The sequence below is a fragment of the Vipera berus genome (genome assembly GCF_964194415.1).
Source record: "Vipera berus genome assembly, chromosome: 2".
NCBI lineage: Eukaryota > Metazoa > Chordata > Lepidosauria > Squamata > Viperidae > Vipera > Vipera berus.
Window position 1 is genome coordinate 128,152,474 of NC_138203.1, and position 26,243 is coordinate 128,178,716.

The following is a 26,243-nucleotide window of genomic DNA, read 5'->3' on the forward strand; positions in this document are numbered from 1 at the left end:
AATCTATGCCTAATCTGTTATTTCAAGTCCTCCAATGGTGCACTTATTGCCACTGTCCGAGTCTGTCCACTGTGCTGATGGACAATGCTGTTTGTCCTCCTCTTTCCTTCCAACTTTGTCAGCATTAGTGCCACTTCCAGGGAGGTGGGTCTTCACATAATGTGCCCAAAGTAGGATAATTAATTTAATTAAATTAATATTACACTTAATTTAACAAGATTAATTTGTGCCTTTGTAAGAAGATATTGATTGCTTCAGATGGAGATGTGATACTCAAAAACGCAATAATTTGTCTGGTGTGGGCTGGTTCTATAGTGGCTTCTTTGGATAGGACATCTCACATATTAATGTTGTTTTGAACGGTTCCTTGGTTTTTTTGTAGCTGCTCCTGTTCCCTTGGATTTGGAAATGAGCAGGAAGACAATGGAAGCCTATAGAAAAATTTTCAAGCCCCTCTTGGCAATGTCCGGATGACAGCATATCTCCATTGAAACTTTGGATCTTTAGTAGATTCAGTTTGGGATTCTGGCTAGAATGATTTAAAACTGCTCCACTCTCCTCATTAATCCTATACAGAGCTAATACATTTAAGTTTCAACTTCAGTTAAAAAGATAAATAGATGACTTAAATAAATTCTCTTCAGTTAAAAAGAGAATAGATGATTTCCCCCCCAAAAAAATCATGATTCTAAAACGTGTTGCAAACAAACGCCATAGAAAGGAGGCAAAGAGACAGGTAGAGATCAGTATCTGGATGATCCAGGATTGGGGAAAACTGATTTCTTATATAAATCCTTGTAAGATACAAAAGAGATACAAGATTATATCAGCATAGTGTGTGGCCTGAGTAATAGAAGAGTAGGTATCTAAGTGTTCCTGAGACAGGTGATAAAATCTTATTGTAAACAAATGTTCACTTGGTTATGCCAAGAGCTTTATCAGCAGATATAATGCAAGCTGGGGGAATCTGGTTGTAGATTTCAAAGAATTAGCACTAGCTGACACGGAGGACGATATTCATCATGAAAACTAATTTATCACACTCTGTCCTATAATTTCCTTCCTGAGCTTTTCAAAAGGAAAAGTCCTGCCAAAGTCGTGAGCAGCACCTGTGCCTGTGCAACCTGCTGAGGCCTGAAATCTGGAGTTTAGTCCTCATAAGATTAGCAGATCTCCTACATTTACAGACCACTTTGCCCCTTCGATAATAATAAAAACTGGTTTGGATCCTGTATAATGAAATGTGTCATCATGGGGTTGCCTGTTTGTTGTGTTCAGTTTGTCATTTCAGCTGTGCAGCTTTTAGAATTGCTCAGGTGGAGAGGAGAGGAACAGGCTTTCCAAGCAGAGAAGGTTACTTTCACCCTTCATAGTTTCAAGGAAATGTGTGCTTCCCCTTTATTCCTCAGTTAATACATGTGTGACCATTGGCCTGAAAGGGAAAACATTCCTTTATGATCAATACAAGAGCCAGCCAATCAGAGTTGTGCACAGCCTGGTCCTGGAAGAGTGGAGAGGAGCCCCTTTGTGATGAACACAAGGATGAATCAGTGCAGATCATGCAAATCAGAGGCAGTTTAGTTTAGTAGTTAAGGCACTAGCCTAGAAACCAGGAGACTATGAGTGTTAGTCCTATCCTGGACACGAAAGCCGTCTGGATCTATCTGATCTCTTTGGGCCAGTCACACTCTCTCGGTGTAACTCATCTCACAGGGTTGTTTTGCGGAAAATAGTGAGAAGGAGGAAGGAATATTAGATATGTTCACTGCCTTGAGTTATTTACAAAAATAAGGCAGGATAAAAATAATCTAAAGTAAAAAAAATATGTTTCTACTCTAAACATTAGACACTGATTCTCTTTTAATCTGATTTTTTGAAGGAGGCTGTATGCATCTCAGATATAATGGAGTATGCTTTCACAGTGTGTCTACTATAAGTACATGTCTCTCTTTGCCTTTAGACGTATCCTAAAAGCTATAATTAATATGACATTATTGAAAAGACCCAATTCAGTAGGTAAACTTCAGTTTCTAGCACAGGTAAGTGAGGAATGGTGGGAGGCATCATTCAGCAATGTCTTTTGAATGGCAAGTTCTTCAACCCCAGAAATATGTTCAGTCCAAATATGGTACCATATTTTCACTCATGATAAAAACATTTTCCCTATAAAAGCATCTCCACATTCCTAATGTCTTTCCAACATGCAAAATACCCCAGGAGTAGGTAAAATGGAATTATTTGCACAGCATTTTTGTAGCAACTAAGCTATTCTGTTTCCTTTCAAAGAAAATTCACAGCACTGGTTGCCATTCATCTGAATAGCAAGGGATTAGCTATTTGAGCAACCCACCAAGAAAAGCGAGAAATATGGCTGAATTCTGTTTAGTTCGATTGCAGCAATATTCATTTTTCGAGGTAGGTGCAAGAGATTGCTAGTGACTGATAAAAGTCACCTGAATCTATACTTCTCATCCCTGAAGAGTATCCTTGTTGTTTCCCTGCATCAGTCATTTCTCTGGCTGTGCTGTGCCTCTTCTGATAATGAATAAATCTGTTCAATTTCTAGATCAATTAAAGAAATAAGGCAGAGTCCGAATAACAACCATGTTACCTTAAACAAAAGAGAACATATTTCTGGGTGGAAATCAGAAAAGATTTGTAACCCTGTAGATAAAAGGATCAATAAGTTGGTGGAAAAGTTTCCTTAGTTAAATATATACTTAGACTGATTTGTGTGTAATTGTTAGTATATCAGGTGATTTTCATAGGATTTCTATGCTTCAGCTAGCAGCAGGCACTCTTCCCTGTGGTTAATTTCAATTTTTACTAGACAGTAGAATTTACACAAATCATTTGGTATCAGGTACTTGACTGAAGGGTATATAATTAGGTAATTGTAGGAGTTTCTTGAAAACATAACATAACCTTATTTCTAGTTAGAAATGGCATTCGCTGAGTTAGACAAAGGGAAACCTTTTCAGGAACAATGGCAAAACATAGTTTTGCAACTAAGCGAAGTAATCATTAATTGCCTTGACCAGAATGATCACGAACATGCATTGTAAATGTTTCCCTCTTGCTAGGTATAAAGTCTAGCGTCGAATAATATGAGCAAGCTTCATCATAGGTGGAATTATTTCCCCGTATTATGAAACTGCTCATCAGGAGTCATCTCATAATGTTATCCGGGATAAAGTGGAAAGTTGAGGGATGTGTCCTCGACTGGAGGGCCCTGCAACTGAAAGGGACCCTAAATCCATAAGATCTATCTGACCTTTCCGAATTAAGATTCCATTCCTTTTCTTTGGTGGCCAGGCAAAGCTTGTTTGCCTACAATGTAGGATATAATTCTTTCTGACTTCTTTTAAGACTTTTTGTCCATCAGACTTTGCCTCTGCATAACATTGTACAAATAATGTGCTGTAAGCCTGCCTGCTTCCTGAGAAGCCATCTTATATCAGGTCAGACACTGTGACATATATTTATCGCAGATCAGACACTCTGACTTAGGCCTGGGCTCTCCATAAGAGAAGCCTTTTCCAAAAGCAGTGAGGAATGTGTAGATTTCCACATGTCGCTGAACTGCATGGATTGCAACTCATGCTGGAGAGACTGATCCATTTGGAAGGCTTGTTCAACATGTAGCAACCCAGGTAATCATGGGTGCAATGAGCCCAAATTAGGCTTTTTCTGAAATTTGTTTGTCCAGTGAGTTCAAGGAAGAAGGCATGCTGAAGGAATGCCATCTTCAGGGACCTCATTGCCCCTCTTCACACACACACACACACACACACACACACACACACACACACACACACACACACAAAGCTCCTCCCCCAACTACAAGGGCCCCTTTTTTTCTTTAAGCCTGGCTAAGTTTTTTTTTTAAAACACACTTGAAAATTGGTTATTCTTGAATCAGCTGAGGAGGCAGAAACATCCGACTTCTTCTGAAGCTGGTCCATAATTTACCCGGAGATTCTGTTTCAGCTAACACATGAAAGCTGGAGAGAAGAAAGGGAGGGTGAATCTGCATTTCTTATGTCTCCTTGGTCTATTCTGACTGACAACTACTGAGGGGTCTCTGTGGTACTTCAATGTTATTTATTAGGAGATGCCAGGGATTAAACCCGGGACTATTTGCTGGCAAAGCATACATTATATTCCCTTCCCATATACAATGTTTTTCAACATCTTGCTTTCTGTCCTGTTCTCTGACCCATTCATTTCTCTTTCCCCACCTGTAGTAGATGTATGTGCTTGTCATCAAACAAACCATGGTATAGCATCCTTTTTTGGACTGCTGAACAGTGACAGGAGGAAAGGAATGAATTGATATCCTGTTTCACAAGTCCTTTGTTACATCAGAATTTGAATACCTATTTTTTCAACACTCTTTTTTCCTCTGAACCAGGCCATTCTCAATGTTGCTCATGCGTAACATTCATACTTCAATGTATTTTGATGAGAAATATGAGCTGGGAATTCTGTTTCCATGAGACGATGGGAAAAGCAGATGTTGCTTTTTCCCAGTACTTCTCTCTCCCTTGCTCTAAAGCTTACTGCTGGCCCATACCTCTTGATGTAAAAAGCCTCTCCCAATAGGAGAAGTTTCTCCATGACATCCTTCCTTAGATTTTAATTGAAGGATGGGGTGTCAGGAGACTGAGACTGCTATGATGAAAGAAGGACATTTGTGTATGCCTTTCAGTCTCCTCATAACTAAGATAAGTGAAGGAACCTCACTCTGAAGAATTTTAGAGTAAAAATTTTATTTATACTCTTTGGAGAAAAGAAAGACAAGCAATTGGCCATGGGAATTGGTAGATAATAAAATCAACTTCAGCAATATGGGGTAATTTTATAGAGGAAGAACCTGCTTCAAAGACAAAATTTATTCTGCTGTTGCTTGGTGAAGATGCAGAGTTTCTTTATGAAAAGCCAACCAGCCTATTCCAGGCATAAGCCTAAATATTTCCCTGAAGCAAGTTACTCATTTGAACCAAGAAAGGCCCAAACTCTTCCAATCTCAGTGAGACTGTCTTTATTTGCCACTGGTAAATAAGTAAAATAAAATCAATCCAAAAATAAAATAAAAAGCCCTCCCCACCCAAAGAAGCCCCCAAATCAGATCCATGCATCATCAACCACAGGAGAGAGCAAAAGTGAAAAGAAGAAAAAGAAAGAAAGAAAGAAAGAAAGAAAGAAAGAAAGAAAGAAAGAAAGAAAGAAAGAAAGAAAGAAAGAAAGAAAAAAGATAGAACAAATTCATTTCATTTATTATATAGAAATAACGGCATTATAGAGTTTTCCCAGGCCACCGAGTTTTCCTAGGCCAAAATTTGGTGGCGGTACCCCCCACCCTCCCTAAGATAACAGAGAAAGTGAACAAAATGACCACCAAGATTGTTCAGGTCTCTTCAGCCACAGTATTATAATTCCCCTGAAGTCTTTATAACATGGAAGAGAGTCACATTGTAGATGACCTGGTGGCCATTGTTCCAGGTGTAGAGAACTCTCTCCCGGGGATTGTAATCCAACATGGATATGTGGGAGTACTGATTGTGGAAGGGAATATCTGTATACTCATAGCTAGAAGTGTTTGTATAGTAGGCAAAATAGATTTTTGCCCCAGCCAGGTGTGAATTTGTCACATAGAGGGTCCCGCAAATCATGAAGGATTCTCCTGCACTCCGCTTGGGGTAACCAGTGTCCCAGCTGCGTAGTATCTCCAGTGTCATGGGGTCCATCCTGCTCACCACTATGTTGCCAGCATTTTGGTTGGTGGTGTAAACTGCCCAGAGCCCATTCTCATCCACCATGAAGTCGATGTCAGAGAAACCACCCCAGGAATATGGGAATGTGTTGTTGTAGCCAGCCGTGTTGAGGCTACGTTGCACAACAATGCTCCGTGAACGGAAATGGTACTTCACCACAATGTTGCTCTGATACTTGTTGTAGTAGAGGGACCCGTTGTAAACCACGTGGCCAGTGCCTGCCCAAGGGTGAGGCAGCAAGTGCTGGACAAAATTTTGCCCTGTGATGAAGTCATTCAGGGTACGATACTCAAGGACACGACGGCCTTTGTAATAGCCATCCATATACCATACCTGAGGAAAAACACAATGAATTTAATGAGACAACACTTTTAATTTCCCAATGGCCTCAGTGGAGAGGAGAAAAAGCAGAGCGAGCCAAAGATACTTTCAGGCCCAAAGTAAAAACCAAAATGGCAACCTTCCAATAGTAAAAGTGCCCCAAAGCATGGATTATTCACCTAAACCCATTTTGGGTGGGGAGGGTCATAAAAACTATAAGCATATAACACTATCTGCCCTCACAAAACATGCTCAGTTTGAATGTAGTTGGTTTCTTTGTAACGTATGTGTTGTGCAAAGTTACCAGTAAAGTTACAATTCTATAGATACTAACTTGGGCCTATTGAATTCAATGTGACTGATTTTTGAGTTGCCCTCAAAAATAGGATTGCAGTCGTAAGACTGAAATTTTATCATCTTGAGTTCAAGTCCCAAGGGCTACTTAGTTACCTCTGAAGATGCAGATGACCATTAGAGATAACCATCTACTGCCATCCCTTTCAGAAGGCAGCCATTACTATACAGGAAATGTATAGTAATTTGAGGGGGAAATGGTATGAAAGGGATTCCTCTTGTGTAAAAATCTACATTAATATAAGATTTCTCAGCACTGGAAAATTTTACTATTATTTTGAGCATTGATTATTCTTGTTATTTTGACCTTGTTTATTTAGGGTAGGAATGTAAGCCGCTCATTCGATTAACAATTAGAGCAGGATGTAAGCCTAGCAAAATGAATGTATGAATATTTATGGTTATTACAACCTACAGTCTCAAAAAAGCTTTTCTTTGCTGTAAAGCTATTCAAGATTATTTATCAAATATTAATTAGGCTTTAACCACTCAGAAAACCTTGAAGAGTTTTTCCCCAATATGGATTCTTTGGGAATCAAGTATATTCTCCTATTCCATTCCCACATTTGCCCCCCCCCCACATGTTCACCGGCACACAAACACAAACACACACACACACATACACAAACAAATCTCCTTTCCTAACATGTTTAGAGATCAAGTCTTTTTCTTAAGAGAAGGACAGGATGCAAATTATTTCATACTATTTACTGTAAGGGGTTGAAATCAAGGCAGTGGACATTTGTTCAAATGAGGGAAAGACTTCAGTTGAACAATGGATAGAAATAGTATCACAGAGGAACATTTCTCAGTACCATGATGGAATGAGTAATCATTGGTAAGAGCTTCACTTAGGATGGTCCATTTCAAATTATCTTAAGGCATGTGCTAAGATTTGAGTTCCAAGGCAAAAAAGTGCTTTGACAACTCCTTCAAGGAGATGCCCCTTTACTTGAGCTTGTTCTGTTGTGTGGCCCTAAGAAAAAATGCATTTAAGGAGGTCCATCATTCTCATGTGTGCTCTGAGTCACCTTTTCTCTTCCTAATCTGGATTATTGCACAAAGGAATTATTGCACAAAGGAATGGCTCTGATAGTGAAATAATCTTAATTCATTCCCCCTGAAAACAAGAACATTTTGACACCAAAACACCGTGCCCTGTGTCCTCATTACACTATAGCCATGGCAAGTTTTTCAGCGGTTCGGTCAATCAAATTCCTGGTCTCAAGGAAATGCTTTGAAATCAGTATTTAGCAGTATTTCCTTTAGAGCTGTGGAGCAGGAATCTTCTCAGGGGCAGGACACAACAACCCACAACCCATCTCCTGGAATGTTCTCCCTTCTTCTTGAAGCCAACATGTCATAGTATATCTCCATTCTTTAGGTGGGACTAGAGGACAGCTTTGCCAACAGAGCAGTTACTGGTTTTTCTTTGAAACCAAGAAAAGCAGCAAAGAATTCACCATTTCTGCTGGCAACGCTTAGCTGGAGTAGCAATGAGGACACTCAAGCATTGCAAAACTGCTGCAGAGGGCAAGAAAGGCAAGGAAAGCTTGTGGCTGTACTGAAGTGTCCAAACTTACAATTACATTGTTTTTAGCATCCATACTAATAGCAGTGTTGGATGTTAAATCTTGATTCTTTTAATATTGCCTTAAGGATTCCTTGAGAATGAGCAGCTGTGCAGACGTATCCTTCGGCAGCACTAAAATCACAATCATTGTCGTGATGACCATCATCTACATCACTGTCATCATTATTGCCAGAATGAAAAAAATCCTAACTTTTAATATCCACTTTCCACTGAGTCAGAATGGCTGTCTTCCCTAACATCTCTAACCTGGTGCCCTGCAGTTTATTTGAGCTACGACACCCTTTATTAGCCTGATTGATGGCTGAAGAGGTTTAAAAATATTGTTAAGTTTGCCAAGGTACTTTCATGTTTTGCCAATATTGTTTGTGGTGCAAGCACAAGCTAGAAAATGATGAGGATGAACCTGGCACTTTCTGACCTTCTCCCTCCAATGCTGCAGAATTTATCTTGTTTATTGATTGTGCTGCTTGGTATAAGAATACGCTATTCATTTCCCGGTGCTAGCAATGGGAAGTATTTTTTTTTCAAAGAAATATTCCCGCTGAGTTTTCTAGTTCCTCATTTCCAGAATGCATTGCAGATGCTTCCTAACGTCCAGTCTCCTCCAAATTCTGGTCTTCAGTTCATCTATTTTTCTTTATATCTCTTATAGTCTACATTTCTAATCAATTGAGCAGAACTAGGCTCTGTCACTAGTTTTCTGGTACCAGGGGATTCATTTGGGATTCTTCAGCAAACAGGTCAGGTCCTTTTGATTATAATAACAAGCACACATACACACACAAAAAAAACAATTATTGAAAGAAAAATTTATTTCCTGCCTGTTATGAGGCAAAGGCATTCATATTTTTTTTAATTCCATTTATATCCCGCCCTTCTCCGAAGACTCAGGGCGGCTTACAAGCTTAGCAGTAGCCTTCATTCTATGTATATGCCTGCTTATTAGGGCTTTCACACACACCCCCAAGCGACATTATTACAAAGTCAGCTTAATTGCCCCCAACAATCTGGGTCCTCATTTTACCTACCTCGGAAGGATGGAAGGCTGAGTCAACCTTGAGCCTGGTGGGACGCGAACCTGCACTAATTGCAGGCAGCTGGTGTTACTTAAGGAGGCATTAGCCCCCTGCTCCACCAAGGCTCAATGGGAGCTACCAGCATTTTGTAAGAATGAGTAAATTTGCAGGCAACAATTTTTGTTTGAAAGGGTGTCCATACAAAAAGAAATTAATTTTAGTATGAGTAAGAAGTGATGATTTAGCTAGCATTCAGCATCTGGGCCCCTGTATGAAAATCTCGTTTGGGAAGATGAGCTTATTTAATCACCTGCAAATTAGAAATAAATCCAGCCTGCATCCATGCAGCTATGAGCCACACTGAAGACCTGCAGATTTCCTGCTGCTGTTGGAGTCCTTGACAGCACTCTCGTAGAGCCATCAATCTTTCCTGCTCGTTCTGTTTGGAAGTTTGTCTTAAAAATATGATCCATAAAGTTACATTGCTCACAGTGCTATTTCCCCCTTACTATCTGGCTGCAGTAAAACAAGAGGAAAAAACAAGAAGAAATGCACCTGGCATAGCCTGTAATGAGATTGAATGAATGGCAACTTCTCCATTAATTCTAGAGCTTGCCATAGCTGGGCCTGGCATAAGGCCTGGGGAGCCAGGATCCTCCTACTATATTAGGAAAGCTTGGCCTGGATAAAGCTACTCTGTGTAGATCAACATGGCAACATCTCACTTAAAGAGTAGTGGCAGGACACTGATTGGCAGGTGGGGTCATCTTGACAAATGAGAATCTTCAAAAACCTCTCAAGGAAATGAGCCAGCTATTCATAAATCATCGACTGTAATTTAATGATGGCAAGCATGAGGTCTGAAGGGATTGTAGCTCTCACCCTTACGTATTTGCTGACTGGGAAAGATAGGGGATAAGATGATTTTGGTGCAAAGGATGCTGTCAGAAGCAAAGGAAAAATAAATGAGGGCTAGGAGGAAAAGACCTTCAGTAGTTGTGTAGAAGAGATAATTTGGAGGCATGTAGCCAGTTGCCTGGGAGTTGAAATAAAAAAAAATAACAAAAAAACAATGGTTTCCCCAGATTCAGTTTCATAGGATCTAATGATGCAATTATTCGAAATGAGTACAAAAAGTACAACAAACCCACAGGCAACATGTAAGGAGTTAAAAGTTCAGCAAAGACACTGGAACAGATCTAATTGTCTAGGATACTAGAAGATGGAGATAAAGAGTAGTAGAAATGCTTAGGTGAGAATAATGCCTGGTCATAGAATGGGACCACAGCATGTATAAAAACTAGAAACAGGTTGGGTTTACACTTGGTAGAACAAACAGTGCAAAAGAGAACAGAAATTTTATTATGGGCACAGACCAGAGTTACACTTTAAGTTAATGCCTGACTTAATGAATTAGTCATAGTGGCCAAGTTAACACGTAGCACCAAGCCATAAGACATATTTTAGAAAAGGCAGGTTTAAACATTACACTTGCCCAAACCACACAATCTACATTATAGTACCATGTGGAAATCCAATCAATAACAGCACACTGGTTGTGATGACTATGATCAGGCCTTTTTTCAGAGAAAAGTCCCCTAAAGGTAACTTTCACTATGAAGAAATAAACATGGCGTCAATATGAGTTCCGGGAAGCACAATGGAGACGCAAAGGGGACATCTGGCAAATGCTGCAATTTGTTCCTTGAAAGGATGTCATAGTGGCATTTGCATTGTATATGGGTCATTGTTTTGGCATCACCAGGTCAAATATCATACTTGGCCGAATCAGATAAAGGAGTCACAACAAGATAAATTTTAATACGGCATTTTTTTCTTAAATTATCTTTTACTATATGCAAATTATTTGCAACTCTGTCTCATTTTGTTCTATTTTTTGGAGGGTATACCCTATGACTCTGCAAAACATCTCTATCTCTAACCTATCTCCCTATTGGATCACTTTAACTGGTCTGTTTACTTGATGACTTCATATTTGATCACTACCTGGGAAAAGCTTCCACTAAAATTCTTATTCTCCCCTTGAGGCATTCAAGAATATGTGGGACTCCTTGAAGGCCCACATTAAGCTTTTATTTCATTTTCATGTTATTTATTAAACTGATGTCATACCTTTTATCTACTTAGATAAAACATTCAAGGCAGGTCATGCTGTATCCTTATAATCCAATCATACTTGATGTCTTGCTGAACAGATCAAGGATCCCTTTTTTAAAAAAATTATCTGTCATTTAGTTTGATGAAACGGAACCTACTTGAGACATTATTTCAAAGCCAGGGAAAACTTTATGGACATTCTTAAGGAGAAATTGTTAGGTGGCAGCCATAGATGCTAGATGAATGCCTTATCTTTCTTTGTTGAATCATCTGTTCAGCAGTTTGCAATATTCATGGCTTCTCACGCTTCAGTTAAATCTTCTCTGATTGGGGCTTTTTAAAAGAATTTCTACTGGTACCGCTAAGGGCATTTTTTTTTCTACCCCAGGAGACATTTGGCAATCACAAGTTATAAAGCCATTTACATCCAGTTTTAATTTGATGACCTATGAATAAGGGCAACCTCTGATTTAAAGAAGTCGAAGTGCAATCAGCAAAAACAATTTGCCCAGAGTAATTTCTTAAGGGATTTCAAATAGTTTAGGCTAATGCCCATAATCCTAAGGCATGATGGAACATTTTGCATCGCTTAACCTTTTTGTTGTCTGCCAAGTTTATTTTCACTTGTTCTTTTTTCTCTGCTCTCTGTTTCCAATTTTTCTTTTCGATGGTTCTGAGGCAGGAAATAAATCCTGGTGAGATGACAAGTAACCCCGTCATCAGGGTTGCAGAGGAAAATCAGAGATGGGGGAAAAAAAAGGCAACTTGGCATATAAAATGGAGAGATGTTTGTTCCATCTCGTTTGCTACGGTTCCTCAGGACACTGTTGGTTGTTTCCTTAGTCCTGAGCAAATGCCAAAACTACAAATTTTGCTGTCGATTCCAAAGTTGTGAAATAAGAGAAGCCAAGGTTAGACATTTTGTTGTAGGTTTCTATGTCTGTAGCCTGATCCTGGGACAGAAACGGAGTCGTGCCCACATCATCTCCAGTGGTCTGTTTCGTTTTCATTCCTCTTTAAAACATTAAGCTGCCTTCATCTCCCCGCTTCAGTCTGGTTCTGCACAGCATCTAATCTCTAGCTTTTCTCTCTTGAAAGCTCAAGGATGTCTTTTGAAGTTTAAAATCTCTTCCCTTGTATTTTTTCAAAGAAAGGGAGAGGGGAAACCTGCATAACATCTCAAAGGAGACTTCAGTGCTTTCTAAGGCCCCAGAGGGAAATGTCAGCTAGAAAAAACAATAACTGCAAACATTTGCTTGATCACTGTATAGGTCCTATAGGATGGAAACTGAGTGAAGATGCAAATAAATATTACTCCCCAATTGGCCTCCAAGAGATAAAACTTTGAAAGGGGAGGAAGTTGAAGCCCAGTCTTCAATGTTTATGTATTTTAGTTCTTAAAATCCTATCCCACTCACAGGGGAATCTCCCTTCTTTTTATCCTCAAAATAACAATCCAGTGAGATAGGATGAGCTTACAGAATGACTAGTGCAGGGGTAGGCAACCTTGGCTCTTTTATGACTTGTGGACTTCAACTCCCAGAATTCCTGAGTCAGCATAGCATAGCATAGCTGACTCAGGAATTCTGGGAGTTGAAGTCCACAAGTCATAAAAGAGCCAAGGTTGCCTACCCCTGGACTAGTGCTAAGCCGTCCAGATAAATTTCTATGGCAGACTTGAATCTTCCATGGTTTGAATCTGGATCTCCTCAAGTCTAGTCCAATATTTTAACTATACCACCACATTTTAACTCTCCCTTAAACCATGGCTAGTGTTTCATATGAACCGGGAACATTTGCCACAGCCTCATCATGACAATGTGGAAGCCATGGTGGTCACGACAGGGAGCAGGCAAATGATGAAATGAGCATACTAACATGACCTGCATATATATAAGAACATTACAAGGAATCTGTTTCCAGAAACTGGCTGTGTGAATATATGGAGCAGTCTGTGCTATGATGCTATGATGCTATGCCGTTATTCTGGTGAAAACTGCATATTCTCTGATAGGAGCCCTCTTCATAGAGTCACACATCCAGTTCTGGAAACAGATTCCTTGTAATGGTTCTTATACTTAGACCTGAGTAATGCAATTTCAGAAAACAAAGTCCAATACAAAACAATACTAAATGAGTATGAGACATGTGTCTGTGTGTCTCTGTGTGTAAAATGAGATAGAAAAGGTGTAGGCTGATTTACCAGCCGTGTAACCTAGGTCAGGCTACCTACTCTGTTTTGGCCAGCATGCCACAAATACAACCAAAACACAGTTTTACCCCCCCTCCCCCAACATATACACATTCTTCAATGCAAACTAGGATTTCTCATATAGATTACCACATAGGCCAAGCTATTGTTAGCTGCATGCCACCAACTAGGAAGTATGCTGTATGTAGTGTTCTAACAGCCAAGTGGAAGAGCTAAAATGTCATGGATGGACAAAGTCGATGAGATTCTCAAAAAGAACAAATGGTAATGGATGAGTCAATGCAGGGGCTTGGAATGGAAGATCAACGAGGAAAAAAAGTGTGGCAAAATATAATGAATGGGTTTGTATGAATAGGTTTTGGCTCTGCTTCTTCTTTCTGTTCTTATCTCATGCCTTAAACATTTTTGGCTTAACATTTTACATTCCTTTCCTGTGCTCTGCATAACGCTACTTATCCCTCCAAAAGGAATCATATGATTGTTTGAATATAATTCAGCCTTCCTTGGATTGTGGCCATCTAAAATACAGGTGACAGAAACGTATGCTAATTCTTTTCATAAACAACTAGCAAACGGTAATTAATACATTGCATATAAACAACTTTCAGGCAGAAAGTTAGACTGAATTTGTATCCAACACATGCTGGTTGGTCTTTACTTATTTAAAACTTTCCTATGTTCTGCCTATTCAAAATGAAGTTATTCCCCAGGGAACACACACAAATACATTCAAAGCATTACCTAAAAACATAAATTAAAAATGTAAACCAACAGCAGCAGCTAATAATGCAAACAGCTACGATTTCTAAGCAACTAAAAGTAAAACAACCAAAGTAAAATGAATTAACTCTGCAGAGTTGATAAAATATTAAAGTATACTGTTAAAAGGCCTAGGAAGATAAAAATGTTTTTGCACAATGCCAAAATTAGAGTCGAGTTGTTCCTTGTGAAGGAGGGCATTCCAGAATTGGGGAAGACCACTTGAAAAGCTCCTCCCCAAACAACAACCTACTATATTTTACACAATTACTACTAGGACTTGAACCACACATCTTTTCACAAATAGGCAATATAAAACGTGCAATGCTGCTTGTACTCATGAAAAACATAGGCAGTGTAACTCAGTTGTCCCTATCCTGGTATGCTACAGATGCACTGCATTACATTGCCCATGGTTCTCAGCCACCAAGGCCAATAGTTCATATTTGGCTAATTCATTTCATTATCCATGATTCTATACCTGGAGAAAAATGGGTCTGCAAATATCAGCTTCTAAAGGCTGTCCAAATACACAGTGTAGGCTTTCTGCCATCCCAATTTCTCCTCCCAATCATTTTCACTCAGCTTTATGCTGCCCAGAAGCTCAGCTGCCGGAGGCTGAGTAAACATATCTCTGTCTTAACAGATGATTTATGTGTGTTTTAATAAAAGTTTTATCTCCTTTAATTTACTGAGTTAAAGCACATTTTCATTCTTTTCTACTGATTAAATGCCTGAGTACTTTTTAATAACTGGGGGGAAAAACACGTTGTGATAGCAAAGGAGCAGGCAAGATTGGTTTCATGCTTGGAAGATGATCAGATGAGACCAAGTTCTCCTTGTTCTCTTTTGGGAAGCTCAGTTGGATATGCATCGTTGTGTGCGGATGCAAGATGGGTGATGTTAGGTTTTCTTCTCCATAAATCATTCATCATCGATTCAAAACACTTTGCCAAGTCCTTGAAAACTGGGAAAGAGTGATTCTAGAAAATTATAGAATGGCTTTTAAGCCTATACATTTCAACATCTGTTCACGTGGAAATCCATAAATAAATATATCGGAAGTGGGGAATCCGGCTCTTTGGATAATGCTGAATGACAGCATCCATAACCAGCCTGATGGATGACAAGAGGTGCTCAGAGTTGTGGCTCACCGACATCATGAGGGGGTGGGGGGAAGATCACAGGCACGCTGGCTGAGGAATTCTGGGAGTTGAAGCCCACAAGTCATAAAAGGGCCAAGTTTGAGGATCCCTGATCTAGATAATAAGAACCTCCTAAGTAAACATACAGTAACATTGGGTTATTCTATAATTTGCCACAGGAACAAGCAAGGAGGCCCTTCTAAATGTATTTCATTTTTTTTTAAATACCCTATTCTTCTTGAGAGGGTTCAGTTTGGTAAGGTGGTTAAGGCATCAGGCTAGAAACCAGGAGACCATGAAGCTTACTTATGCCTTAGGCACAAAGTCAGCTGGGTGACTTTGGTCTAGTCCAGGGGTAGGCAACCTCGGCTCTTTTATGACTCATGGACTTCAACTCCCAGAATTCCTGAGCCAGCCATGCTGAAGTCCATGAGTCATAAAGGAGCCGAGGTTGCCTACCCCTGGTCTAGTCAAAAGGAGGCAAGAGAAAACCACTTCTGGAAAAATTTGCCATGGAAACTGCAAGGATTTGTCTGGGACTTGGGAAAAGTCAACACTGAATTGATGGCAACTGAACAGCCCACCCCCCAATTTCAATTCTGAAATAAAAATCTCCAACCATCCAACATTTGTTTTCACCCAACAGGAAGGAAAGTTATTTTATCTGTCTGTTTTTAAAAAAGTTTTGTAAAGAACAGAAAGAAAAAGCCAAAAACCTTCTATTGTCTGGGTTTTTTTATTGATTTCCTTTTGGCTGAGAAGCATTTCAAGACTGTATGTTATTATAATTGGTTCAGTTAAAATTGCTAGGCATATTAATGCGGTTTTCTGAATATCTTTGGCTCTGAATTGTGTTGCTTTTATGTGGTAAACCACCATGGAAGAACAGATAAAATAACACAAAAATCTTGGAAACCTCTCACAGGGTCAAGACATTCTGCAAAGAAAGTTGTACATTGAAATGCATGCACTAAATCCAGCCTATGGATTCTCCACTCGAAATTGGGGAATGATCTAGAACTGCAAGATGAGGATTTGTTGCCCTGACATCTTTCCATTTCCTCTGAAGTTATCTCTATCACTCGTGTAAGGAGACTTTTCATTCAGAATGGGGTAGAATTATCTTGGCCTCAGTGGAGCCCTTTGGAGCCACATGAGTGGAGCCACATGAGAATTGGGTTGAGTAGGGTGGCACTGAGCAGGGTTAGGGAGAATATCTCGGCTACTTCTGCCTACTGACTGTAATGGCTTTCTCTTTAACCACAGCAGGTAAAGATATTAATAGAATATCAGAAAACAGAATTGGAAGGGACCTTGGAGGTCTTCTAGTCCAACCCCCTGATCACTAGTGGCTATTAGTCAGATGGCAGGAAAAAGTGAGCAGGGGTCTCTGGGGCTAAAGGGAAAATAGCAAATGGATTGTGATTCCTCCCATGGAAATTCCTAGACTTTTGTTTTTTTTAATTATTATTTGCAACCTCATCACTACTTAGGAGGGCTGTAAAGCACTGTGAAGCAGTACATAAGTCTAAATGCTGTTGCTATTGCATGGCTAATGTAAGGTAACGCTCTCCAGGTACTAATTCTGGGGTTCTGTGCATTACTTCCTCCTGGTAACAATTGCTTCCATTATCCCTTGTAGGGGAAAAGTCTATGTTACATGGGAAAAAAACCCTCAAATTGGTCTAGTGCAGGGGTAGGCAACCTCGGCTCTTTTATGATTCATGGACGTCAACTCCCAGAATTCTTGAGCCAGCAAGGAAAAGATAATAATAAAAAAAACAGATCTGCAAAGATCACTTTAGGATCAATAAAGTTATAGCTAGAAGTCAGCATGACTTTGTTAAAAACAGATCATGCCAAGCTAATCTTATTTCATTCTTTGACAAAGTGACTAAATTAGCAGACCAGTGAAATGCTGTGGACATAGTGTACTTAGACTTATGCAAGGCACTCAACAAAATAGACCACAATTCTACTTCTTGATAAGCTAGAAAACAGCAGGATAGATAGCATCACCACCAGATGGATTTGTAATTTGCTGACAAACCGTACTCAACAAGAAGTCCTTAATGGTACTACATTTACATGGAGGGAAGTAAGCAGTGAGGTTCAGCCTTAGACCCAGTACTCTTCAATATCTTCTGACTTAGATGAGGGAATAGAAGGGGAACTCATCAGACTTGCAGATGACACTAAGTTGGCAGGAATAGCCAACATCCTAGATGACAGGCTAAAGATCCAGATAGATCTTGACAGACTTGAACATTGGGCCCTATCTAACAAAATGAAATTCAATATAGAGAAAAGTAAAGTCTTAGGCAAGAGAAACAAAAAAGTACATGTACAGATTAGGTGAAACCTAGCTTAATAGCAGTAACTACAAGAGGAAACTTGGAGTCCTAGTGGACAATCTATATATGAGCCAGCAGTATAGCAGCTAAAAAAGCCAATGCAACCCTAAATCGCATTAACAAATCAAGATCGTGTGAGGTACCAGTACCGCTCTATAAAGCCTTAGTAAAACCGCACCTAGAATACTGCATCCAGTTTTGGTCACCGCACTATAACAAAGAAAGAATGCAGAGAAGAGCAGCAAAGATGATTACGGAGCTGGAGGCTAAAACATATGAAGAATGGTTACAAGAACTGGGCATGGCTAGTCTAGTGAACAGAAGGACCATGGGTGACATGATAGCAGATATTTGAGGGGCTGTCACAGAGAAGAGTGGGACAACCTATTTTACAAAGCACCCAAAGGCCAAACAAGGAACAATGGATGGAAACTGATCAAGGAGAGATTTAATCTAGAAATAAGGAGACTTTTTCTGACTGTGAGAACAATCAGCCCATGGAACAGCTTGCCTTCAGAAGTTGTGGATGCTTAATCACTGAAGGCTTTCAAGAGACTGGACAGCCACTTGTCAGAAATGATATAGAGTCTCTTGCTTGAGTAGGGGATTGGACTAGATGACCAACAAGGTCCATTCCAACTCTGTTATTTTACGTTTCTAAGAAAGTTGGGTACTAGCCATGTATTGTGCATCCCAAATAGGCTGAACACTATGGGGGTGGGGATGGGGGAAGAGCAAGAAATCCCAAATTTGTCCAATCAGAAAAATCAGAAAACTGCCACCCTGCTTAAGTGCCTGAGGCATCCTCAGCCATCTTGCATCCAATTTCCAGATTAATTAATGAAGCTGGATGTCAAAAGCTTGCTTATCCCATTTTTACATTATGAACATAAAAAAGCCTTTTTGTGTGGATTCAGAGGGCTCCATTAGAGTATAATGTATTGGGGTTTGGATGTATAAGTCAAGGGGACCACCCTCTCACTTTCTGCCCCCCCATCTCTCTCTCTTTTACTTGATGGGAAGATCTGAAGCTATTTGTAAAGATGACTGAATCTGTCACTTAAAGATGACTTTGCCCACTGCCCTCTTCATTTCCTTCATTGCTCAATCCATTTCAAGTCTCTGCTCCCCACTTCTCATCTCCCATCCTGATCTCTATCTCTGCTCCAAGTTCATCCCACAAGCATGAAATTAGGCCCCTATTTTATAGCCTTCTCATTACAAAACAGTTAGGCAACGAATCAGCTGCTGATGGGAGAGACTTGAAAACGAAGCACCTCTTTCCCTTTATTCAGTCATATTATTACAAAGACAACTTTCCAATCCACTTTTTTGTTATCCTTTCTCCAAATATTGCTTACAATAAGGGTTTTGAACTTTCCAGGGACCAGGGCAGCCACTTTTAAAGCTAGATGTTTCTCACAGCACATCAATTAAGGCAAACTGCAAAAACAATATAAATTAAACTACGAAAGATGCTGACCACAGGAAATGTGTACTTGCACTGGGTGGGGGGGGGGAAAGAACTTCTGTATTTTTCTGTGTATATACACATACACAAGTGCGCACACACAGAGGCATGAATGGAAATAAGAAGTGTTTGAGTTAATAGGAGGACCATCCAAAATGATAAGAAATATGTTTACAGTCAAGGTTGAAATTCCATTTTTTTTTCTGGGCATATTGTCAGAACTATAATCCAGAGCATATTTCAACCTCATGGTCAAGATTCAGAAATGGCCATGAGCTTGAAATATACTCTGATATATGGTACCCCAGTGTTTTCTTCCAGTGCTGTAACTCTTTTAAATGGAGGGTTTCTGAGGGTGGTATCCCCAGCAGTGCTTTCTTCATCCTCCATATTCCTCTCGCCTTTCTTCCCCCATCACCGAATACCAAAAGCTTTCTTTCCTTTATCACCTCTGAAGCCTCATTCACTTCTGAGTGACTCTTACAGAAAAGAGATGAGTACAATTTGTATATATACTGTATATATAAAAGCCATGAAAATAAAAGTATAGCATGATGCAGATATGATTCTCTTTGATGAACCTGATAATGGTAGTCACTCTGCAAGGAGGTATAAAAGTACCCCTTTCTTTCCTCACAACAAAAACCTTGTTCCAAATTAAATTCCCCACTGGCTGTTGTTGGCTTCTTCCAGTGATACGCAGGGCAACAATCCAAGCCCTTTGCCATAATAACTGAAGAGAGGGGAAGAGAAAACACCACGTCAGGCAAAATTTTGCTATAACCTACAGTGCTGAAACTCGGCACTGTTATAAGTATGTCTCTTCAGTGAGTAAAAAAAGTGGAGTGGGTGAGGAATAAACTCATGCTTCAGTACTTCGGAAGTAGGACATAGAATTTCCTTCCATTTTGGCTTGGGCCAAAACTGCACTAGCAGCCACTGGGAGAAATGGAAAGAAGGAGATATAAGTCTACACCACGGGTATCAAACTTGCGACATCACGTGACGTGTCACAACGTATCGTGAATTTTTCCCCATTGCCAGCAATGGGGCGGGTGTGGTTTGACACCCCTGGTCTACACGGTCATGCATCAAATCTGCTAATCATGGGTTTCCCTCCTCACAAATAAAAGTAAAGACTACCCTCACAGTGCTCTTTCTCTCCCTAGTTCTTAGTTCCCTCAGAGATGGCCTTCCAATGTTTATTTCTTGCTGTTTCTCTCATTAATGCTGTCATTTGCAACTGAGAGAGACAACAACATGCTGAGCAGCAGGTGTTGTCCACAGTTATGCTTTCCACTGTGGCTGAGCATATTCTGTTTATTATGTCATGTTTCACTTACAAAATCAAATAAGTGGGGAAGATTTGCTGTTGTTGGTCTACTTTATTCCATCTGTGTTGGACTTGGGGAAAAAAAGAATGTCAGCTTTCTGTTGGTACTAAGCAAGGCACTATTTAATTCAGCCCCTGATTCCATAGAAGTAACTCAAACTTGAGACCACCTAAATGTGAGGTGAAGATCGCACTTTCTTCTCACATACTCACCCGGCTGTCAGAACTTGGAGCCATGGTGTCGGTCATCCAAGAGCCAAATCTGGATCCAGATGCTCGGATAGTAATGGGGTTGCTTATTCCAGTGAGTTTTCCACAACCTGAAATGCAAAACAGAGAAAGAGATACAGAGAATGAGACCTCTTTCTCCACCTCTGAATTAAAACTTTCTTCTCCTCTGACCACCCATTCCTGAGTCAAGGGAAAATATACTAGCATGAAAGGTGTCATCAGGTCACTGACACTTACCTGAATTCTCTCCAAGGTATGGTTGACAAAGCCAAAAAAGGTTTCACACTTTGAAGCTGCCCTTAGAAGGTGCCAGAATGGAAAAATGCTACCTCCATATTGGTATAAGGATGATTTAAACCTGTCTCATTTGTGAGCTGGCAAGCTAATGAAAACTTAAGAGATGCTACCAGGGCATGTTTTTCCTGTGGTTAGATGCAAGCAGGGAATGTCCTACTGTGGTTTAGAAACTAGATTTTGTTTTCTAATCAATCTTGTATCTTTTATTAGCCCTAGAGACTCTGTCCTCATTAAAAATAGAAAAAACAGTAGACTTTTATTTTACAGTAGGGCCAAATAATAGTAATAAGGAAACTACAATAACACAATCCATAATCCCAGGAAAATATGCAAGTGATGAGCTGTCAAATGGTTAGGTCTAGCTTAAAAATTAATTTGTGCCCAATCATTCCACTATCCCTTGTTTTCTCAATAGACCATTTCCCCTGTTCTTCTCTTAATGCTAGACAAGTGCTTTTTATTCACTCTCAGCTACAACTAATTCAAACGTTTAAAAAATACAAGTAGCCCTTGACTTACAACCACAACTGAGCCCAAAACTTGTATTGCTAAGTGAGAAATTTGTTAAGTGAATTTTGCCATTGTACGACTTTTCATGCCACATTTGTTAAGTCAGACATGTCAAACACAAGGCCCGGGGGCCGGATTCGGCCCGCGAAGTGGTTTCATGCGGCCCACGAAGCCATCCTGGAAACAGTGAGGGAACGGCCCCCACTGCCTTGGCCCTGGCCCAGAGACCCTCCTCCTGCCAGAGACCCTCAGATCTGTCTCACTCCTGCCCAGGCCCCCATAGGCACCCTTGATGCGAACGATGTAGAGCTGGCCACGCCCAGCCAGTAGGCCATACACACTCTAGCCACGCCCACCCAGTAGGCCAAGCCCACCCTGGCCACACCCACCCGGCCCCGTGAGGGCAACCGCAATGCTGATGCGGCCCTCAATGAAATTGAGTTTGACACCCCTGTGTTAAGTGGATTCCTGCAGTTGTTAACTTACTAACAAGGTTGTTAAGTGAATCTGGCTTGCCCCATTGACTTTGCTTGTCAGAAGGTCACAAATGGTGATCACATGACTCCAGGACACCGCAACCATCATAAACACGAACCAGCTGACAAGCATTCGAATGTAAGTCACATGGCCACTGGGATGCTGTAACAGTCATAAGTGTGAGAAAAGGTCATAAGTCACTTTTTTCAGTGCTGTTGTAACTTTGAACTGTCACTAAATGAGCTGTTTGAAGTCGAGGACTACCTGTATAAGCAAGGAATTGTATTCCCCTTGTGTATTTGTCAAAAGAAGACTTTTAACATTATTGAATATAAATGGACAAAATTGTTACAGGATATAAGAAGTGAATTCTGGAAGCAAACTCTGAAGAAGTCTGGATCCCCTGCAAGTTATTAAAAGGATTGTGAAGCATTTGGCATATTTATTTATTTATTTTAATTCCATTTATATCCCGCCCTTCTCCGAAGACTCAGGGCGGCTTACAAGCTTAGCAGTAGCCTTCATTCTATGTATATGCCTGCTTATTAGGGCTTTCACACCCCCCCCAATCAGCATTATTACAAAGTCAGCTTATTGCCCCCAACAATCTGGGTCCTCATTTTACCTACCTCGGAAGGATGGAAGGCTGAGTCAACCTTGAGCCTGGTGGGACTCGAACCTGCACTAATTGCAGGCAGCTGGTGTTACTTAGGGAGGCATTAGCCCACTGCTCCACCAAGGCTCATAGTTTCCCCAAAGTGCTCCAGTGACATGTAGGATAACATGACCTGCAACCTTTTTAAAATCAAAGACATTTTTCCCTAGATCACAAGAAGCGGTGGAAAACAATGGCATGATCTTGGGGGAAAGATGTGGCTGCTTTAAAGATTGGCAAACAATTACCAGGCTTGGTCTCCCATGTAGTTTGAAGTACCTTTCGGGAATCAAACTGAAGGTGCTGCAAAATTCTACTAGAATTCTACTAGAATTGCTGATAATTTCAAATGTAAATGTCCACCTTGGGGACATACTTTTTAAACGAGCCAACAAAGGACTTGCCTTGTGTGATTTTCTATCTCTGTCTCCTGCCTGACTGGGAGGCAGCAGCTTAGGTTCTGTTTTATTTCATCAAATATATATGCATTTATTAACTGAGAACTAATTCAACAGTCCATGTGATCTGTGCATGTTATGATTCTATCCACACCAAGTCTCACATATATTATTGGGGGGGGGGTTGGATCAGGATGCATCCAGATTACCTACTAATCTCTTCATCCTCTATCAACTTCCAACAGATCTGAAGTAATACAGTATATCTGGGTGAAATGTTAAGCTAGATACAGCACATATGGGTCAAATGTTAAGCTAGATCAAGAGTGAGACTGCTGAACTGGACCTCTGATCAGGGCATGCCACCGTGCACTGCTCTGTACTTTTTTTTTTGCTTAGTCCAGCCAGAAGGTGCACATGATGCCCAGATTATTATTTGCAAGGTACCAGCGAGTGCAGCAAACCAAATGGAGCTCAAGAGCCCAGGAGAACTAACAACAGATGCTGCCTGAAAAGGTTAAGAAAGACCTACGGTGTAGCAGCTAACGGAAATCAAAAATTTATTTTACACCATTTCTGAGTACGCAATTGCCTTTGTCCTTGACAAATGCCTCCTTAAACATGGCCACACCAGATTGTTCTAGATCAGCGTACAAGCATGGAGGCTGGGGGCTAAATGCAGCCAATCACCATCCTTTTCTGAACCTCCAGAGCTTCCCAGAATGGATGAGGACAAAAACATGAGACACATTGGAGGGTTGGGAAGGATTTAAGGGGAAAACGGAAAGCCTTCAGTTTCACATTTGCTGAAGGCAGTTTTCCAATCCTTCAAACATTGGAATCCCATCTCAAAATGGACCTTAGCCTTGTCCGCCTGAAATCTTCAAACACCAGATTCTGGTGGTACCCTCGAACTGATGGACGTTGCATACCAGTTTTACGTCTATGAAAGAATTTTATCAAGTCTGTCGTGGTAGTTCAATTAAACAGGGACAGGGTTCTAGACCTTTTTATATTGACATATGTACAAAAGGTGTAGGACTTGAATTGCAATGCTATATCTGCCATCTGGCAGATTGCAATTTCCTTGTGGATACTGCTGGATTATATATTTCAATCTACAATCAAAAACCACAGATTTGGATATTCATCATTTGAAGTACTTCTGAAAAGGAAAGTGAAGATTTTACCTTATTTTTGTCTGTGGCATGCTAACTTTCCAGGATTTGAAAATTTATTTATGTGACATATAACTCTACCTTTCCTCAGATGTAGTGTGCTCCTGGGTAGAAGTCATTTATTGCTCCATGACTGACTCTATAATGAAACATTTTAAGTTATTTTACAAAGGTGGGCCATATAATGATCCTTCTCAATTAGGCAAACATAGAGCCACCAGATCTGGACTGCAAAAAAACTATGTATCTATTACCTGGCAATAAAGTTCTCCTTGTGCCATCTAAGGATGCAATCTGCTGGCAGTAGGCAAGCAAAGGTTCTTAAAAATTTTGGAAGTAGATGGGTCTTCACTGATGATGAAACTACAAGTAGCCAAAGTTTTTTCAGGGGTGACATTTTGAGAGCATGTTATGGAAGCTCTCCTTCAAAGGATTGCCATGAAGTGCATGGTCCATCCCCAAAGACCCTTTTATCACTAAGCTTGAAAGCCGCCCTGAGTCTTCGGAGAAGGGCGGGATATAAATGGAATTTAAAAAAGAAGAAAAACCAACATCTTATGTTGCTCCTTGTCATATATTCTGAAGCCAGGATATTTGTTTTGACTCCAAATGACCTTGTTTTCTGGACAGGTTAGTGCATTTCTAAACTAATGGCACTGGGCCGTAGTTACTCGTCATTTTTATTTTTCAAAAATGCCTGAAGGAATTCAGCTTCAAAGGAATTCTAAAAATTCAAGATAGGACTGGCTGCTGTCTTGGTTCTGAAGTATGTCAGCTTCCCATAAGTATCAGGTAAGTCAGAGAACTTGGTGGGCTTCAAGAGAGGCGACTAAGACTACCACACTCCCTAAACTAGGCTTCTTTTAATTATATTTTTACGTTTGGTTATTCTTAAAAACATCTGTGCTTTGGAATATATTTGAATGTCTTTTTTGTTTTCGTTTTTTTATCCCATTGCTCATCATGGGGAGAATGTCAGCAACTTCTCCAAAAGGCTTCAGCAAACTGGATGAGCAACAAGTCTTGGATCTACTGACTAAATTCAGGAAAACTTTGAACAAACTGCAAGATTTTCAAAATGCCACCAAGGATCTTGCCATACATGTTGCTGTCAGCAGAGAAAGACTAGGCAATAGCCTCTCATTATTCCATAAGTAGAAGCTAACCAGATTGGCAGATGAATGATTGTTCAGTTCTGGAAATGAGGGCAGATCCTCCACTGCAGCTATGGAGAACAATCTTGCTCAGAGGGCCCTCTCTACCTCATTGCCACCCTCAACTATTAGGGTGAGGGTTTGGTGAAATTAAGGCTGGGAGAAATTACACTGGCCAAAACCCCATTTCCATGTTGGCTTTTGTTCCTTTTTACCTGCCACTAGTGATCAAATTTCATGTCCAAAATGTTTTTGTCCAATGGCAGATAAATCTGCACAAGCACGTTTGGCAGATTTTTATTAATAACAACTCATAGTTACATGGATATTGCCCAGATATATCATGTAGAGAGTATCTGACAAATATCCTTGTTGTGATTATGGTGTCAGCACAGTTATTCGCAAAGGTAACTGGCAACCATCGATCACACCTACTAGCAGGCAACAATTTTTGTGAGCAAAAAAGAACAAGAGCCCTAATGTCTAAAACCTTCAGAGCTTATAATGACACTGTTTTATTTTATCTAGCAAAAGATCATGCACACTGACAGTTATAAAAATAGTGACAATAATAGCACATGGACTTTGCTACAGGCAAAATGAGAAAATACCACCTATTCTCAGTTTGGACATCCCTGGTTAATCTCTAAACAAAATAATTGGCTCATGAAAGACAGAATGCTGTTACAAAAATTTCAGTTGGGAAAGAACAGCCTCCTCTTCTGATCCTACTAACCCAATTTCAAGCTCCGTTCTGCTTGTTTGTGTTCTATCTCCAAGGAAAAATATGTTCAAAACAATTGAAAATCTGACCAAGAATCTGAATCACCCTGAACAGACAAAATTCTCAAATACCCTGCATCTGCATTCTTTTGTGGGAATGTTGTTT

The 26,243-nt window shown here is 40.2% G+C and overlaps 1 protein-coding gene across 2 annotated transcripts in view; it reads right to left on the reverse strand.

Annotated features, from left to right (window-relative positions):
• Nucleotides 1-4,683: 4,683 nt before the first annotated feature.
• OLFM2 (olfactomedin 2) overlaps nt 4,684-26,243 on the reverse strand; it is a gene marked incomplete at its 5' end in the record, with an annotated part of 181,102 nt that continues 159,542 nt past the window's right edge. For both annotated transcript variants that reach the window (XM_081316581.1, XM_081316580.1), the window contains 2 exons: nt 4,684-6,110; nt 20,668-20,774. In XM_081316581.1, the coding sequence (XP_081172707.1) occupies nt 5,433-6,110; nt 20,668-20,774 (785 nt within the window). In that variant the 3' untranslated portion in view covers nt 4,684-5,432. The remainder of the gene's footprint in view (nt 6,111-20,667; nt 20,775-26,243) is intronic.